Source organism: Microcaecilia unicolor, chromosome 4, assembly GCF_901765095.1.
Source record: "Microcaecilia unicolor chromosome 4, aMicUni1.1, whole genome shotgun sequence".
NCBI classification, from domain to species: Eukaryota; Metazoa; Chordata; class Amphibia; order Gymnophiona; family Siphonopidae; genus Microcaecilia; species Microcaecilia unicolor.
In genome coordinates this window covers 178,236,415-178,254,442 of record NC_044034.1, presented here as the reverse complement: position 1 = coordinate 178,254,442, position 18,028 = coordinate 178,236,415, and the positions used below count along the sequence as shown (strand labels likewise).

Sequence of the window (18,028 nt, the reverse complement as noted above, 5' to 3'; positions counted from 1 at the left end):
TGAACCTGAAATATAACCAGAACACAAACAATACAGATATCTGGGAGGGGCTATGGATTGATCGGCTATGATTAAGGGAAAGAAAATGATCAGGTATGATACATAATTTTACCTTCCCTATCATCAAGCCGATCAATCCATAGACTGGTGGGATGTACCGAAGCAGTACTCACCCAGGGCGGGACATGGAAATCCCTGAACGCAACACTGAAGCCCCAAACTGGGCCTCGGCCCGAGCAGCCACATCCAAGAGGTAATGTCGTGAGACGGTATGAGTCGACGACTAAGTAGCCGCTCTGCAAATCTCTTCCAAGGAGACAGATCTGGACTCCGCCATCGAGGCTGCTTGTGCTCTAGTAGAGTGTGCCTTCAGCTGAATAGGCGGAATCTTCCCTGCCGCCACATAAGCTGCTGCGATCGTCTCCTTGACCCAACATGCCACTATAGGCTTAGATGCTTGCAGACCCTTACGAGGGCCTGTGAACAGCACGAACAGGTGATCAGACGTCCGGAAATCATTGGTCACTTCCAAGTATCTGATGATGACCCGTCTGACATCCAGGTATTTGAGCGCAGGGTACTCCTCTGGGTAATCCTCCCTACGAAAGGAGGGTAGGTAAAGCTGCTGATTCACATGGAATCAAGAAACAATCTTGGGCAGGAAGGAGGGCACTGGGCGAATCGATACTCCTGCCTCAGTGAATCGCAGGAACGGCTCTCTACATGAGAGAGCCTGGAGCTCGGAAACTCTTCTGGCTGATGTGATAGCCACCAGAAAGACCGCTTTCAGCGTCAGGTCCTTCAGCGATGCCCTTGGCAAGGGCTCGAAGGGCGGCTTCTGCAACGTCCGTAGTACCAGATTGAGATTCCACGTAGGCACTATCGTGCGCAGAGGGGGGCGCAGGTGATTAACTCCTTTGAGAAAGCGTACCACATCTGGCTGTGAATCCAGGGAAGCCCCCTTCAGGCGACTCCTGAAGCAAGCTAGAGCCGCCACCTGGACTTTCAGTGAACTGAGAGACAGGCCTTTCTCCAGCCCCTCTTGCAGGAACGCCAACACTGAAGAAATTGGAGCAGTGAAAGGCGATACAGAGCCTGCCTCGCACCACGACGCAGGTACGCCAAACCCTGGCGTAAGTGGTAGAAGTAGAGCGCTTCCTCGCTCTCAGCATAGTGGCAATGACCTTGTCTGAGAAGCCCTTCTTCCTCAGCCGCTTCCGCTCAAGAGCCAGGCCGTAAGACCAAAGGGGGAGGGATCCTCCATCACCAAGGGACCCTGATGTAAGAGGCCCCGCTCCGCTGGCAGCCGCAGAGGGCCGCCCACCAAGAGTCTGACTAAGTCCGCATACCAGGGACGTCTGGGCCAATCCGGACCCACCAGGATCACCCGGCCCGGATGCTTTGCCACCTGGCCTAGCACCCTGCCCATCATGGGCCAGGGCAGGAATACGTAGAGAAGCTCCTGTGCCGGCCACTGCTGGAGAAGAGCATCGACTCTCAGAGATCGAGGGTCCCATCCTCTGCTGAAAAAACTCGGCACTTGGCAATTGGCCGAGGACGCCATCAGATCCAGGCTCGGCCGGCCCCAGCATTTCGTGGTGTCCAAGAACGCCCGAGCAGACAGTTGCCACTCTCCCGGATCCAAGGTATGGCGACTGAGAAAGTCCGCCTTGACATTCATGACTCCCGCAATGTGGGCCGCTGACAGCTGTTCCAGATTCGCTTCCGCCCACAGGCATAGCTTCATGGCCTCCTTGGCTAGAGGGGCGCTCCTGGTACCTCCCTGGCGACTGACATAGGCCACAGCCGTGGCATTGTCCGACAGGACCCGTACAGGTCTCAGCACCAGTGCCGGGAGAAACTCTAGAAGCGCCAACCGAATGGCTCGGAGTTCCAGGAGGTTGATGGACCATTTCGTCTCTGCAGGAGACCAGAGCCCCTGCGCTGTCCGTCCCAGGCAGTGGGCTCCCCAGCCCGTCAAGCAGGCGTCCGTCGTGATGACAACCCACTCCGGGGTCGTAAGAGGCATTCCTGCGGACAGCTTGCCTGGCCTCAGCCACCAGCTCAGCGCCTTTCGCAGCGCTGGATCCAAAGGAAGGCGTACGGCGTAATCCTCCAAGACGAGTCCACCGCCACAGAAGAGAGTGTTGTAGTGGTCTCATATGAGCCCTGGCCCAGGGCACTACCTCCATTGTGGCCGTCATGGAGCCCAACAGCTGCACATAGTCCCAAGCCCGAAGAGAAGAGGAGGCTGGGAACTGGTCCACCTGGGTCCGAAGCTTGACGCTCCGGTTGTCCGGCAGGAACACTCTGCCCACTTGGGTGTCAATTTGAACTCCCAGATAGTCCAGGGACTGAGTCGGGCACAGCTGGCTTTTCTCCCAGTTGATGACCCATCCCAGGGAGCTCAGAAGAGCAATGACCCTGTCTGTAGCTCTCCCGCACTCCGCATAGGAAGGGGCTCGGATCAGCCAGTCGTCCAGATAGGGATGGACTTGCACTCCCTCCTTGCGGAGGTAGGCTGCGATGACCACCATTACTTTGGAGAAGGTCCGCGGAGCCGTAGCCAATCCGAACGGGAAGGCTCTGAACTGGAAGTGTCGGCCCAGCACTGCAAAGCGCAGAAAGCGCTGATGAGGCGGCCAGATGGGAATATGTAGGTAAGCTTCCCTGATGTCCAGGGAGACCAGGAATTCTCCCTTTTTCACCGCAGCTATTACGGAGCGGAGGGTCTCCATCCGGAAGTGCCGAACTTTCAAGGCCCGATTGACTCCCTTGAGGTCGAGAATAGGCCGAGCAGAGCCTTCTTTCTTTGGCACCACAAAGTAAATGGAGTAGCACCCCTTGCCAAGCTGATCTACTGGCACTGGGACCACCGCGCCCAGGCGAATCAGGTTGTTCAAAGTCTGCTGCACGGCAGCTGCTTTGACCTGAGACTTGCAAGGAGAGTTTACAAACCCGTCTCTTAGGGGTCGGCAGAACTCTAGTTTGTAGCCGTCTCTGATGACTTCCAGAACCCAAGCGTCTGAAGTTACCCTGGTCCACTCGCCCAGAAACGAGGACAACCTTCCTCCTATCTGCACTGAGCCATGGACCAGGTCCCCGTCATTGGGTACGCGACCCTGGGGAGGGGCCGGAGGACGAACCTCCTGGACGGCGGTCCCTACGAAAGGAATGCTGCTTGGGGGAGAAGTTCCGTTTGAAGGAAGCGGAGGCAGATTAGGCCAACTTGCCCGGGCGATACCGACGGGCTTCCTGGAATCGGCCCTTAGAGGAACCAGGACGGGCACTGCCGGCTCGAGTCCTGACCTCCGGCAACCTCTTGCCCTTGGACGTGCCGAGCTCCGTCACGATCTTGTCCAGCTCATCCCCAAAGAGCAGCTTGGCTAGGCGAGATTTAGAGGCATGGTCAGCAGACCAGTGCTTAAGCCAGAGCCACCGCCACGCAGAGACTGTCTGAGCCATGCCCTTGGCCGAGGCTCTCAAGACATCATACAGCAAGTCTGCCAAGTAGGCCAAACCCAACTCCAGGGTCGGCCATTCCGCCCTCCAGGAAGGGTCCGAGGGGGAAGCCCGCTGCAAAACCATCAGACACACCCTAGCCACGTAGGAGCCGCAAACCGAGGCTTGCAAACTCAGAGCAGCCGCCTCAAAGGACAACTTTAAGGCCGCCTCCATTCTCCTGTCCTGGGCGTCCTTCAGGGCAGTGCCACCTTCCACCGGCAGCGCCGTTTTCTTAGTCACGGCAGTGATTAAGGAATCTACCATGGGCCAGACAAAGGCTTCCCGATCCCCCTCAGGTAAGGGGTACAGACGGGACATAGCCCTGGCTACTTTCAGGCTCGCCTCAGGGGCATCCCATTGCGCTGAAATTAAGGTCTGCATGACTTCATGAACGTGGAAGGTTCTAGGCAGGCGCTTCGTTCCCAGCATAATGGCGGAGCCAGTAGAGGCTGAGAGAGAGCTTTCCTCCGGAGAGGCAATCTTCAAAATGCTCATGGCCTGCACAAGCAGGTTGGGCAAATCCTCTGAGCGAAAAAGCCGCGCTGCAAAGGGGTCGTCCGCTCCATCCGAGCGAGGATCAGTCTCTTCCATAGATTCCGCTAAGGAACTCTGGGAAAACTCAGACACGCTGCCGTCATCCAAATCCGAGGAGACCGAGTCCCCCAAGGGTGGAAGATCCACCCGAGGACGCTTAAGCATAGAGGCCTCATCACCCCGATCAGAGGTGAGCAGGGGCAGTGTTCTGCATAAAAAAGGCCTGATGCAGCAGCAAAATGAACTCAGGGGAGAACCCCCCCCCCCCAGTCTGTGCATTTCTGCAGCCTGTGCCACGGCCCTGGAGGCGCCCTCCATCTGAGCTCCCACTAGCGGGGGAGAGGCGTGTTGCGCGTCCAAAATGGTGTCCGGCGCGAAACTCCGAGGAGCCGCGCGGGAAGAAGGGCGTTTTAATTTCGCCGACTTCTGTCGCCCAATTCAAGGGCAACCAAGCTGTTAACGTCTCCCATCTCGAGGGCAGCCCAAGAAGAAGCCGACCGAGCCGCGTGGCCGGTCACGACCGGGAGGGCAGCCAGCGGGGGATGGGCGCCTAAGGCGGGAAAGGCCGCCGCGCCTGAGGAAAAACCGGTGAACTCTCCCGGCTCCGAAAGGGCGCCCAAAAAGAGCGACTCTACCTTCGAGCCCCCCGCTTCCCCGCTAGGCGTGCGAACGCGTTCCGGGGAGCATCTTTTCGCGCCCTTGCCATCCGAGGCCATAGCCACGTGGAGACCGTTCGTGGAACCCCCTGCCCGCTAGTAAAAGGTAAAAATTACCTGCTTCTTGCTCCGAGCAGCGACGACTTGTTCCAGTGAGCAGCTGCAAATGGATGTCCTTTTTGAATGTTTAAAAAAATTTTTTTTTTTTTTTAAAACGGAGCCAGCGGGAAGGGGAAGAAAAGGAGGGACCTGGCACCACCAGGTTTGCACTTGCTCACGAAGAGCCCTCAACCCCAGGTACTCAACAAAACCTAAACAATTAGGCTTGGAGACCTAGCCAGAGCTGCTGCTGTGTGACCACATACCTGCTGAGATAGAGAACATACTGGGGAATTTCCAGCAGCACATGACCACATATAGGGAGGCAAAAGATTGCTCTCTATCTCCACCTGCTGGTAGATGGACACAACCCACCAGTCTATGGATTGATCGGCTTGATGATAGGGAATATGGCATTTTACAAGTTTAATTTACTGCAGGCGTCACTAGCCTCAGTGACTTCCGTAGTAAATGAATAACACAACCTTACAATCAACCTCACAGTTTGCCTTATTCAGCTCCCTGGAAGCATAGTGCTGCTAACTACCAACAGGACTGAAAAGGCAGTGGTGTGCCATCTGCATAAGAATAACCTTGCCCGGGATGAAACTTAACAGCCCAGAAAACGTACTATCTCCATTTGTCTCAGTAATTGGCTAGAAGAGAGAAACTGGCTAGATCTGTATCAATTTGGATTCTGACCTGGTTATAGAACAGAGATGGTTCATATCCTTACTAGATCTTCACTGAAACCATGGCAAGGGATGTGCCTCTGTGTTAGTATTGCTAGATTACTTAGCAGCTTTTAATGCTGTGGACCACTCTCTCTCATGAATAATCATTGTGGATTTCTCAAAAACCTGACCAGTTAGGGAAGCCCCAGGACAGGTTTGAGAACCACTGTCCTAGTAATAACACTTAAAAATTCACAGGACCTCAGATAATGATTAAACAGCATATCAGTCCTCCGCATTCCTCTTCCTCCTCCCCCTCACCACTTATCCAAAGCAGGAATGCAGCAATGACAGCCAGCAGCAAACTGCTTACAGACCCCAGTACTCTGCCTGGGCTTCCAATCAAAGAGGAAGCCCACACAGGAGAAGGCAGGGCCTGTGAGCATTCACCGACTCATAGGCTCCATACAAACTACCACTACAAGGCACAGGTCACAGTGAGGACTCAGAGCTGATGTTTCTCTTACTTCATCTACTGCTGACCTGACCCCATTTGAGGTCAAAATCACTTTCACCTTCCCTCCAAGACACAAAAACAATGCTTAGAGGAACTAGTTAGCAGGGCTCCTCCCCCCAAAGAGCAGGCTGTTTGTATTGGTTTTTATAGAAGCCTCTATTTCCATCTCACCCACCATATCTTGCTGATACTTCTAGTTAGCAGCTTATCAAAAATACACAACTTGACAACTACCACTTTTCCCTCCATGGACTCTGCCTCACCTCCTTTGTCCAACTGTAAAGCCCCAGTTGCCTCCTGTAGCACCTACAGGCAAATGCCCAAATAGGCAGCAGGTATCACTATCCCAACAATGGTCTGAAACCATAGCACCATTCAGTATAAGGCTGGGAAGATGGTGCTGCACTTTCTTAGTCACACCACTTCTCAAAAAACCTTCACTTGACCCCACCTGTCCCTCCAACTACCGCCCCATCTCTCTTCTACCCTTCCTCTCCAAATTACTTGAACGCGCTGTCCACAGCCGCTGCCTTGATTTCCTCTCCTCTCAGGCCGTCCTTGATCCGCTTCAATCTGGCTTTTGCCCACTACACTCGACAGAAACAGCACTCTCTAAAGTCTGCAATGACCTGTTCCTTGCCAAATCCAAAGGTCACTATTCCATCCTCATCCTCCTCGACCTATCGGCCGCCTTTGACACCGTTAATCATAATTTACTTCTTGACACACTGTCCTCATTCGGGTTCCAGGGCTCCGTCCTCTCCTGGTTCTCTTCGTACCTTTCCCAACACACCTTCAGAGTATTTTCTAATGGCTCTTCTTCCACCCCCATCCCGCTCTCTGTTGGGGTTCCTCAAGGATCTGTCCTTGGACCGCTTTTCTCGATCTACACCTCTTCCCTGGGCTCGGTGATCTCATCACATGGTTTCCAGTACCATCTCTATGCTGATGACACCCAGCTTTATCTCTCCACTCCCGACATCACAGTCGAAACCCAGGCCAAAGTTTCGGCCTGCCTCTCAGACATCGCTGCCTGGATGTCCAACCGGCATCTGAAACTGAACATGGCAAAGACCGAGCTCCTTGTCTTTCCACCCAAACCCTCTTCTCCTATTCCCCCACTTTCCGTCTCTGTTGACAACGCCCTCATCCTCCCCGTCTCTTCAGCCCGCAATCTCGGAGTCATCTTTGACTCCTCCCTCTCCTTCTCTGCCCATATCCAGCAAACAGCTAAGACCTGTCACTTCTTCCTCTTTAATATTAGCAAAATTCGCCCATTCCTCTCTGAACAGACCACCCGAACCCTCGTCCACTCGCTCGTTACCTCTCGTCTTGACTATTGCAACCTTCTTCTCGCTGGCCTCCCACTTAGCCATCTATCCCCCCTTCAATCTGTCCAAAATTCCGCCGCATGTCTTATCTACCGCGTGAATCAATACTCTCATATCACCCCTCTCCTCAAGTCACTTCACTGGCTCCCGATCCGCTACCGTATACAGTTCAAGCTTCTCCTATTGACCTTCAAAAGTGCACTAAATCTGCAGCCCCCCTTTACCTCTCTACCCTCCTCTCCCCGTATGTTCCCACCCGTAACCTCCGCTCTCAGGACAAATCACTACTATCTGTACCCTTCTCTACCACCGCTAACTCCAGACTCCGCCCCTTCTGCCTCGCATCACCTTATGCCTGGAACAGACTTCCCGAGCCCATTCGCCATGCGCCCTCCCTGCCCATCTTCAAGTCCTTACTCAAAGCCCATCTCTTCTCCCTTGCTTTTGGCGCCTAACCACCTTCCCTACATAGCTTATAACCTTTAGATTGTAAGCTACCTACATTGACTACATAAGTTGTAAGTTACCTACACTGACTACATAGTTTGTAACCTTTAGATTGTAAGCTCTCTTGAGCAGGGACTGTCCTTCCCCGTGCTAAAATTGTACAGCGCTGCGTAACCCTGGCAGCGCTATAGAAATGCTAAGTAGTAGTAGTAGTTATTCCAGAGTGACTCCTTGTGTTAACTATCAAACCTATAAATGGCAAGTGACCGACTCACCTGCAAATGCGCAGTAGAGACTTCCCTCTCTGTCCCGCCCCCACGTCAAGACGTGATGACGGAACAGAGAGGGAAACTCTGCGCTGAGGAGGAGTGCAGTCACTGCCACACGGACCGTCGACGCTGCCGCTAATGGTACCGCTACCCCCCCCCCCCCGGAGGTCGCCGCTGCCGCTCCCCCCCTGCAGGTCGCCGCTGCCGTCCCCCCCCCCAAGGTCGCAGCCAACCCCCTCCACCAGGCCAGGCCCTCTCTTCTACATTTAACTTACAGCGCCGAAACCGCAGGCAGATCAGCTCCCGTCGGCCTTCCTTCCCAGCCTGTGTGCCCCGCCCTCGCTGACGTTACGTCACACGAGGGCGGGACACAGGCAGAGAAGGAAGGCCGACGGAGCTGATCTGCCTGCGGTTTCGGCGCTGTAAGTTAAATGTAGAACAGAGGGCCCGGGTGGAGGGGGCCGGTGGCGATCTCGGGGGGGGGGGGGAACGGTAGCGGCGACCTCGGGGGGGGGGGAGGGGCGATAGCAGCGACCTCGGGGGGGGAGGGGAAGGCAGGAGAAATGCTCAGAAGGAGGAGGGGGGGCCTTGCAGCTGGCTGGGAGGGATGGAGGGGGGTGCCCTTGGAGCTGGGAGGGAATCGGGCCTTGGAGCTGGGAGGGAGGGGCCAGTGGCGACCTCGGGGGGGGGGGGGAGCGGTAGCGGCGACAACAGCGACCTCGGGGGGGGGGGGGAGGGGAAGGCAGGAGAAATGCTCAGAAGGAGGAGGGGGGCCTTGGAGCTGCGAGGGAGGGGAAGGGAGGGACGGAGGGGGCCTTGGAGCTGGCTTGGACGGGGGGGCCTTGGAGCTGGGAGGGGAGGGAATGGGGCCTTGGAGCTAGGAGGGAGGGAGAGACTGGGGGCCTTGAAGCTGGCAGAGGAGGGAGGATGCTGGACATGGGAGGTCAGAAGTAGGGGGGCCTTGGAGCTGGGAGGGATGTACAGAGGGGGGCCTTGCAGCTGGCTGGGAGGGATGGAGGGGGGGCCCTTGGAGCTGGGAGGGAATCGGGCCTTGGAGCTGGGAGGGAGGGGCCGGTGGCAACCTCGGGGGGGGGGGAGCGGTAGCGGCGACAACAGCGACCTCGGGGGGGGGGAGGGGAAGGCAGGAGAAATGCTCAGAAGGAGGAGGGGGGCCTTGGAGCTGCGAGGGAGGGGAGGGACGGAGGGGGGCCTTGGAGCTGGCTCGGACGGGGGGCCTTGGAGCTGGGAGGGGAGGGAATGGGGCCTTGGAGCTAGGAGGGAGGGAGAGACTGGGGGCCTTGAAGCTGGCAGGGAAGGAGGGAGGATGCTGGACATGGGAGGTCAGAAGTAGGGGGGCCTTGGAGCTGGGAGGGATGTACAGAGGGGGGCCTTGCAGCTGGCTGGGAGGGATGGAGGGGGGCCCTTGGAGCTGGGAGGGAATCGGGCCTTGGAGCTGGGAGGGAGGGGCCGGTGGCGCCTCGGGGGGGGGAGCGGTAGCGGCGACAACAGCGACCTCGGGGGGGGAGGGGAAGGCAGGATAAATGCTCAGAAGGAGGAGGGGGCCTTGGAGCTGCGAGGGAGGGGAGGGACGGAGGGCCTTGGAGCTGGGAGGGAGGGAATGGGGCCTTGGAGCTAGGGAGGGAGGGAAAGACTGGGGGCCTTGAAGCTGGCAGGGAAGGAGGGAGGATGCTGGACATAGGAGGTCAGAAGTAGGGGGGCCTTGGAGCTGGGAGGGATGTACAGAGGGGGGCCTTGCAGCTGGCTGGGAGGGACGGAGGGGGGGCCCATGGAGCTGGGAGGGAATCGGGCCTTGGAGCTGGGAGGGAGGGAAGGAGGAAGGGCGGGGAGCCGAGGGGAGGGAGGGAGGGAGTTATACATCAAAATAGAGCATACCAATACTTGCCCGTTTTAACGGGCTTAACGGCTAGTCTCTCTATATAAAACGCACCGCCAACGTTCTATGAGGCAAACATACCCAGCATTCCAAGTTAAGTTGTCATGGTCCAGATCAGTTTTCCACCATGAGTGCTTGCCCCGCCCTCGCGTCACAACGTGATGACGTTCGGGGAGGGGCTATGACACTCAACGAATCCCCAGTTCCACCGCCCTCCGACGCTCCACCCCCCCCCATGCACACAGAAAAACAGTGACCTACGCAGATCCACCACCCCCCCCACGGAGTGCAGTACGAACACCTGATCCGCCGCGATCAACACGGAGGGTAAGTCCAGCAACAAGGGGAGGGGGATGGTAAGGAAAGTGCCTTGCTAGTGCCCGTTTCATTGGCCTCAGAAACAGGCGTTTCTTACTAGTTCTTATAATAAGAAACTGCTTCCTTGAAAATACAACTCATGCTTAGAATATTTTACTTAACAGGAACTATCGTCAGCATAATTTAACATGCAAAGAAGATTTAAAAAAACAAAACTTGAATGAATATTCTGACCGCCAAGAGCCACATTGTTTTATTAATAAAGATTATTCAGCATGGGAATATTTTACATCTGAAGCTCTTCTCAAATTCAGAACTCAAAGTTTGACAGAAGACTAATCAAAAGATTGTTAAATTAATAACAGGAAGAAACCTCCATGCAGGTAGAAGAGTAGAGGTGGCCAAAGACAAGCAGTAGATAATCACCCATTTCATTATTACCTGCAAAATCTTAGATCCTACACCCAAGCAGAACTTTCATGCTTTGCAAGAGCCTGACACATACATAAAGCCTAAATTCTTAAAACCAAGTGTTGGGATTACAACTGGCACATACACAGCGCTTCATGGGCTATCACAGACTGCATGCTTAACTATATATTAAATTGGCAGATACAAATATATTTTAATAAAGAGATTTCATGTCAAATGCAGAACCATGAGCTAACAGTGCAATTATACGGAGTAGCTGTTACAGTATCAGGCTGAGAACCAGAGAAGTCAAGGTTCAAATCCTGTTACTCCCAGTGCTGCTCCTCCTCACCTGGGCAACTCATTCCACCTTGCACTGGCTCAGGTACATCTAGAGCAGGGATTCTCAACCCTGTCTTCGGGACACACCCTGAGAGTCAGGTTTTCAGGATACCCTCAATGAATATGCATGAGAAAGATGTGCATATAATGGAGACAGTGTATGCAAATTTATCTCATGGATATTCATTGTAGGTATCCTGAGAAATCAAACAAAATAAAACATGGAAAAGAAAATAAACCTTATTTTCTTTTCCATGTTTTATTTTGTTTGATTTCTATTGATAACCTTAAGAGTGGACTAATACGGCTACCACACTCCTCTACTTAGGTATCCTGAAAAACTGACTGGCTGAATATGTCCCATGGACTGGGTTGGGAACCTATGATCTAGAGTTACTAATATGTTAACTTGTAAAATTATGTTAACTTGCACTGTTTTACTGCAGGTCCCATTTTATAAAATCAGACCTAACTACTAACAACATTCATCAACCCTTTAGTGTCCAATGTTCCCATCATTCCCGTAATAAGCCATATGGGAACAGACTGATGGGAACATTGGACGCTAAAGGGTTAATGGTGTTAGCACAGGCTTACCTGGTAGCACACGTTAGTGATTCTAGCTCAGGGTTGTCCAACCTCAGTCCTCAACGGCTGCAATCCAGTCAGGTTTTCAGGATTTCCGCAATTAATATGCACAAGATCTATTTGCATGCAAATAAATCTCATGTATATTAATTGGGGAAATCCTGAAAACCCAACCTGGCAAGGGCAGAGGTTGGATACCCCTGTTCTAGCTAGTAGATTGTAAGGCTTCTGAGGCAGGACACTACCAACTGTACCCAATTCTGAAACCAGGTGCAAGGTGTGCTGCCATAAGCAACTAATTGGATCTAAATCCTTAGTTTCCCCAAACGTAACATTTTTCCCCATAAATCTTTGCTCCCATAAAGGGAATGGAGGGCAGTTTCTCCCATTTTGTCTCTATTAAAAGATGTTTGGTAAATATGGTGCAAATTCTTTAACCTGCTTCACTGGCAGAAACAAGGAATAGGAGCAGAGGGGAATACCTACTGCCTTTTAAGTTACGCCAAGTCAAAAGGCACAGCCACTAATTTAAAAAGAGACACATAAAAATTTTGTCCAAAGGGAAACCTGTTGGCTCCAGGTTCTAGACCAAAACTAAACCCAACCACCTCCTCCTCCCTTTTCCATTAAATTAAGGCAAAGAGCGCAAAATCTAAGTGACTAAAGTTTAAGTATGTTCTAAGAACTGGAACGTTAGGTCTGCCAGGTACTTTGTGCAAAACTAAACATTCGACCACAATGAAGAGCATTTTTTTAAAAAGTCAAAAAGAATTTACTCTAAAAAAAAAAAAAAAAAAGGTACTAAAACATGCTACCTTGTATAAAATCATCTGGCTAAGGTCCATTTCTTTAAGGAAAGAAAAGATACATAATATTCAAAACAGAAAAATGCATCTAATAAAGCAGATAGATATTAGTATTCCAGGTTCAAACAATACATTTTACAAAAGAAATTTAATTTTAGACAAAATATATAAAAATACATTTCTACTGAAAACGGAATGCATCTTCTATTTACAAAAAAATTACAAGAAAAGAAATCACTTATGTTTGCGTGGCATTTGTAAGATCATTTACAATCTACTGTGCAATGGTTGTGCAATGGTTGCGTTCTCCACTGGAGACAGAATTGTTCCGAGAATCGAGGAACTGCCTGACCATACTGTGCTACATCCAGGGTTGCTATAGTTTGGATTTTCTGTTCTTAAGGTGATGGGATGTTTGACTGCTCACAGCACTTGGCTTCTCTTTTGCGAGAGCAGCATGGCTTAAAGAGACGAGGATCGATCAGAATTTCCCCAAATCTGCCTTTGTAGATAATCCCACAGCAAACTTTCTGCCTGGAAAGAAATGAAAATGTAACTAGGAAATCCTAAGACAAACAGTGCAAAAATCATGCTGACTGCAATCACAAAATGGCTGCCAGGACCTCTCGTAGCAGCCATTGCAAATGGAGCAGCGACAAGGGGTAGAAACGAGTGGGGTTTGTTCGTGCCCCTAAAGACTCCATTAGAACACTAGGCCTTCCTAAGGTAGGCCTGGGGAGGAGGGCAGCATTTCATTTACAATTTTGGTTTCCATAGAAACCGAGCAGCCAATTTTGGTTGCAGAGTCAGTTCCAGCAGAAACCAAAGATCCTGAGCTTGGTCAGGCTCTAAACCCCACTATATTCTACAGTTCAATTATTTGTTTCCAGACTACAGGTTAAGTTTCATGGAATGTCCTCTTGTTTTGTGCCTGACAGGTTCAACCACCATTCCTCATTTAACCATTGCACCCCAAACATAATTTTATAAATTTCTCTCTCATCCCCTCTCAGTTGTCTTTTCTCAAAGCTTAAAAGCCTTAAATCTGTTGAACTCTCTTCATAATGGAAGTGTTCATCTACATTATATTTGTTGCAACTAGAAAGGTTCAGAAAATAGCTCTATATCCTTTCTGAGATGGGACTAACACAGCGATTTTCGAATCAGAAAAATATCTTTCTGTTTTGAAAATTGCCATTTTCTAGATGTTATTCCTAATCTAGGACTGCCCAGGCCTCCCAGGGTTGAGGAACCAACCTGGAGGAAGGACTCATGTTGCAGTGTGCTATGGAAGCTTGGTGCAGAACTATGTGGACACCATAAGTACATAATTCCCCTCCCCCCACACACACACACCTGTTACAACGTATTTATCATTGATCTAGAAATAGGAATAATGAGAGATGAGATCAAATTTCCTGATGACACAAAGTTATTAAATCACAAGAGGACTGTGAGAAATGAGTTAGAAGGCTGGGAGACAGGGTATATCTTTTCAATCTCCTGAGGAGCCTCTCATAAGGGACTGACAGATGCCTTCTGAAAAGCCAAGTAAACTATATTAGCTAGCTCACTTCATCCACACATTAGGTCTAAACAAATTAGTAAGGCAAGACTTCCCTTTGCTCATGGCTCATTCCCATTAAGTTGGCTATATTTTGTCTTTTTTTTTTTTTTTTTTTTTATAGTTTTTGTAATTTTGCCTACAACCAGTAACACGTTCACCAGTCTATATAGTCTCCTGGATCACCCTTGGAACCCTTTCTAAAATTAGTTTTAAACATTGGCTGCCCTCCATTTCTCAAGCATTTAGGACATTTTTGATGTTACTAGTAATCTATAACCTAACGATACCAGGTTTCAGGTCTTTCAACACTCCAGGGTGAAACTATCCATCCTGGTGATGTGTTACTCTTTAGTTTGCTATGTATTGCATCATCTAGATTTACATTACCTTGCTTTCGTTATTCTGAATGATCACCAGCAAAAGGTGATGTCCAGTGGAGTTTCTTTCATAAATAAGGCAATTAATTTTTCTGCTATTACTTTATCCTCCCAGACCACTTTTTACCCTTTGGTCAACTAGAAGCCAAGCGACTCCCTCATGCCCTTCAAGCTTCAACAGTGCTTTTTAGAATTTGTCTGACTCTACAGTAAGCATTTTTTTCAAAGTCTCCCTTGACCTGCCAATACTTACAAGAGTGGTTTTGGGGTTCTCTGCCAGGGTGGGGTGGGGTTAGGAAAGTAAATGTTCAGTTCAATGATGACCTGGAGTTATAAGTGTCCAAACAACAGTTCATCTCTGTAATAACTTATATTTATGGCTACGGTAGGATGGGATGGGGTGTGATTCAGTAAAGCAGATATAAATGGAGTATTGCTGTATGTTCATCATTCTACAACCGTTTGATATCTTTACTTAAACTAGTCGTTTAATTGTTTGCTGGTTTTTGTTTTCTTGATCCAAAGGTTTATAATCTTTACAATTTTGAAATATGTAGAATGCGCAGGGTAGGGTGGGTGGTGGGGAGGTTGGGTTAGACGTGAAATTTTAAAACATTGAACAAGTGTTTCTGTTTGAATTTTGTACTTTATTTCCTTGTTCAATAAAAATTGTTTACAGTTAAACTTGCCAATACATAAGCTCATCTCCGTTTTCCTCACCTGGATTTGCTTTCTATTTTTTGAACGATATCTTCTTTAATTGCATCTCTCACCTCAACACTATACCATGTTAGTAGTTGTTCAGTCCTTTTTTCAGCAATTTTTAATGCATGGAATATATTTCTGCTGGGCTTCCAAATTTGTGTTTTTAAATAGCATTCATGCCTCTTGCAAACTTTTGACCTTGGAAACTGCTTCTTTTAGTTTGTTTTGTTTGTTTTTTAAATCTGGTTTCCTCATTTTATCATAGTCTCTCTTCTTTAATATTAAATGCTACAGCAGTAGTAGTTAGTATCCTCCTTCCAGTGATTATGACAAAATTTGATTAAATTGTGATTGCTATCTTCAAGTGGCTCCACAACCATTATCCCTTATGCCCAATCCTTCATTCCAGTAAAAGTTAAGTCAAAAGTAGATCCTTCTTGTCAGTTCAAGGACTAGGTGCTCCATGAAGCAGTCTTTTACGGCATATCCTGATGAAATATTATCCACTCAATACTAGGGTAAGTGAAATTTCCCATTGTGTAACCTAATTTGCTAGCATTTGACTGTCATCTTGTCCAGATGAACTGTAGTATATCCCCCCTCTCCCCCCCACACAGTTATACTATTCCCAATCACATAAGGAATTTCTAGCCATGAATATTCTGTACTGTATTGTGCTTCCTGCAGGACTTATCTTGTCTATGCCAAGGGTGCTCAAACTTGGCCACCGATGGTGCAATCCTCTCAGGTTTTCAGAATATGCATGCATGAAATATATTTGCATTCAGTGGAAACAGTGCATGCAGACAGATCTCATGCGTACGGATTGTGAAAATCCTGCCTTCAAAGACTGGGTAGCACTCCTCTATGCCCTCCTTAACATTTAGCACCACCCCTCCAAAAATGTTATCCACCCTACTACTTTGATGTAACTTGTGCCCTTGAATCAATGACCCACTGATTTTTCATAGGCTTGGTGGAAGGAGGACAATGACAAAGGGGATAGAATGCTTCCCTTATGAAGAAAGGTTATACAGGGTAGGCCTTTTTAGCTTGAAGAAAAGGCCTAGAGGGGATGGAATGGGGTAGAAAATTGTGTCTGGGATGCAATGGTATTGCCATTTTTCCACAAAGCCTATGAAATGCCTATTATGTCTACATATTTTATTTAAGAACATAACTGGGACAGACTGAAGCAGTGGCATAGCCAAGGGTGGGCTCGGGTGGGCCCAGGCCCACCCTCTTTGGGCTCAGGCCCACCCAGTAGCAGCACACCTATGATTTGGCAGGCAGGGATCCCCAAGCCACACCAGCTGAAAACTCCCAACAGCTGTCCCTCCTGCATACCTTGTAAGTAGCAGATCTTTGCCTGCATTGAGCAGCGACTGATTCATACTGTGCACTGGCCCCACAGCCTTCCCTCTGATGTATTCCCACCTATGCAGAAACAGGAAGTTGCATCAGAGGGAAGGCTATGGGGCCAATATGAGCAGTGTGTATTAGTTGCTTCTCACTCCGATGAAAATCTGCTATTTAAGAGGTATGTGGGGGAGGGGGGATGTTTGAGAGACCATATGGCATGTAGGCAAGAGAGGGAGAGACCAAATCACTGTGGGATAGGGTGGAGTTCTTCTGCCCACCCATCTGGGGCTCAGGCCCACCCAAAATTGAGTGTCTGGCTATGCCCCTGGACTGAAGGTCCATCAAGCCCAGCATCCCGTTTCCAACAGCGGCCAATCCAGGTGACAAGTACCTGGCAAGATCCTAAAACAGTACAATACATTTTATGCTGCTTATCCTAGAAATAACTGTCAAAATTAATGCGGCAAATATCTACCAGTACACTTTTCATACATACAAAACCCACTGCTGGTAGAGCATAAGACTCACAGTGCCAATGATTTGTAGTTAATATTGGAGAAGTCTCATACGGTCACTTAGGCATACTTCGTCAAATCACCAATGAGGTGAGCCTATATAGCGTGTCAATATATAATCATCGACTACCTCCAACCTTCCGTGATATCATGTGACATGCAACAGTGTCTCGTGCTCTTTTTTTATTATTATTTTCTTTAAATCACAGCGTCTCGTGCGTTTTCTTTAATTCTTTTTCTTCTTTCAGTATTTTTTCAATATCTTGCACGTCCTCTTATATTCTACCGATAGGACTGCTCTGATGATGTCTTTTTTACTTTCTCTTTTATAATGCCGGAGGCAATTTACTACAGCTATGGTCTCCACAATAACTTGCACATCAATCTCTCATATATTCAGATGATACGACTGCAATGCTGTTTTCACTACTTCATACTGGAGACATGGAGACGAGTTCATGTTACTTATCTGTATGCGCTCTCAGGTATAGCTGTAGTCCCGACAGACAGATGCCTGTTTCGCATTTGCTGCTTTATCAAGGGAATACCCAACGTATACAGTCTCTCTCCATTCACACAGATCTCCTACAAAGGTTGGAGGTAGTCGATGATTATATATTGTCACGCTATATAGGCTCACCTCATTGGTGATTTGAAGAAGTATGCCTAAGTGACCGTATGAGACTTCTCCAGTATTAACTAAAAATCATTGGCACTGTGAGTCTTATGCTCTACCAGTAGTGGGTTTTGTATCCTAGAAATAAGCAGTGGATTAAGTCCATTTTAATAATGGCTTATAGACTTTTCTATTAAGAAGCTAGCCAAACCTTTTTTTAAACCCTGTTAAGCTAACTGCTTTTACTACATTCTCTGGCGAGTGTTTTTTTTTGTTCCGCAGACTGGTCCCAGAATTTACTATTGCAAAGAACTTTCAAGTCAAACAATGCCTTATTGCTGCTTGGCTGACTTTAGCCCAGTTCTGGAAGAAGTCTGAGCCTCCTTCACTGCAGGCCTGGACGTTTCGGCTTCGTCCTATCTGTGTTATGGGTAAATTGTGAGCTGTGCGTTTGCAAGCTCTTGGAAAGTGGAAAAAGTTGTGGGGCCCTCTTGCT

General features: G+C 49.4%; 1 protein-coding gene across 3 annotated transcripts in view; it reads right to left on the bottom strand.

Moving 5' to 3' along the window:
• Positions 1–11,692: 11,692 nt before the first annotated feature.
• Positions 11,693–18,028, bottom strand: part of SINHCAF (SIN3-HDAC complex associated factor) — a 38,579-nt gene continuing 32,243 nt past the window's right edge. For all 3 annotated transcript variants that reach the window (XM_030201009.1, XM_030201010.1, XM_030201011.1), the window contains exon 6: positions 11,693–12,924. In XM_030201009.1, the coding sequence (XP_030056869.1) occupies positions 12,789–12,924 (136 nt within the window). In that variant the 3' untranslated portion in view covers positions 11,693–12,788. The remainder of the gene's footprint in view (positions 12,925–18,028) is intronic.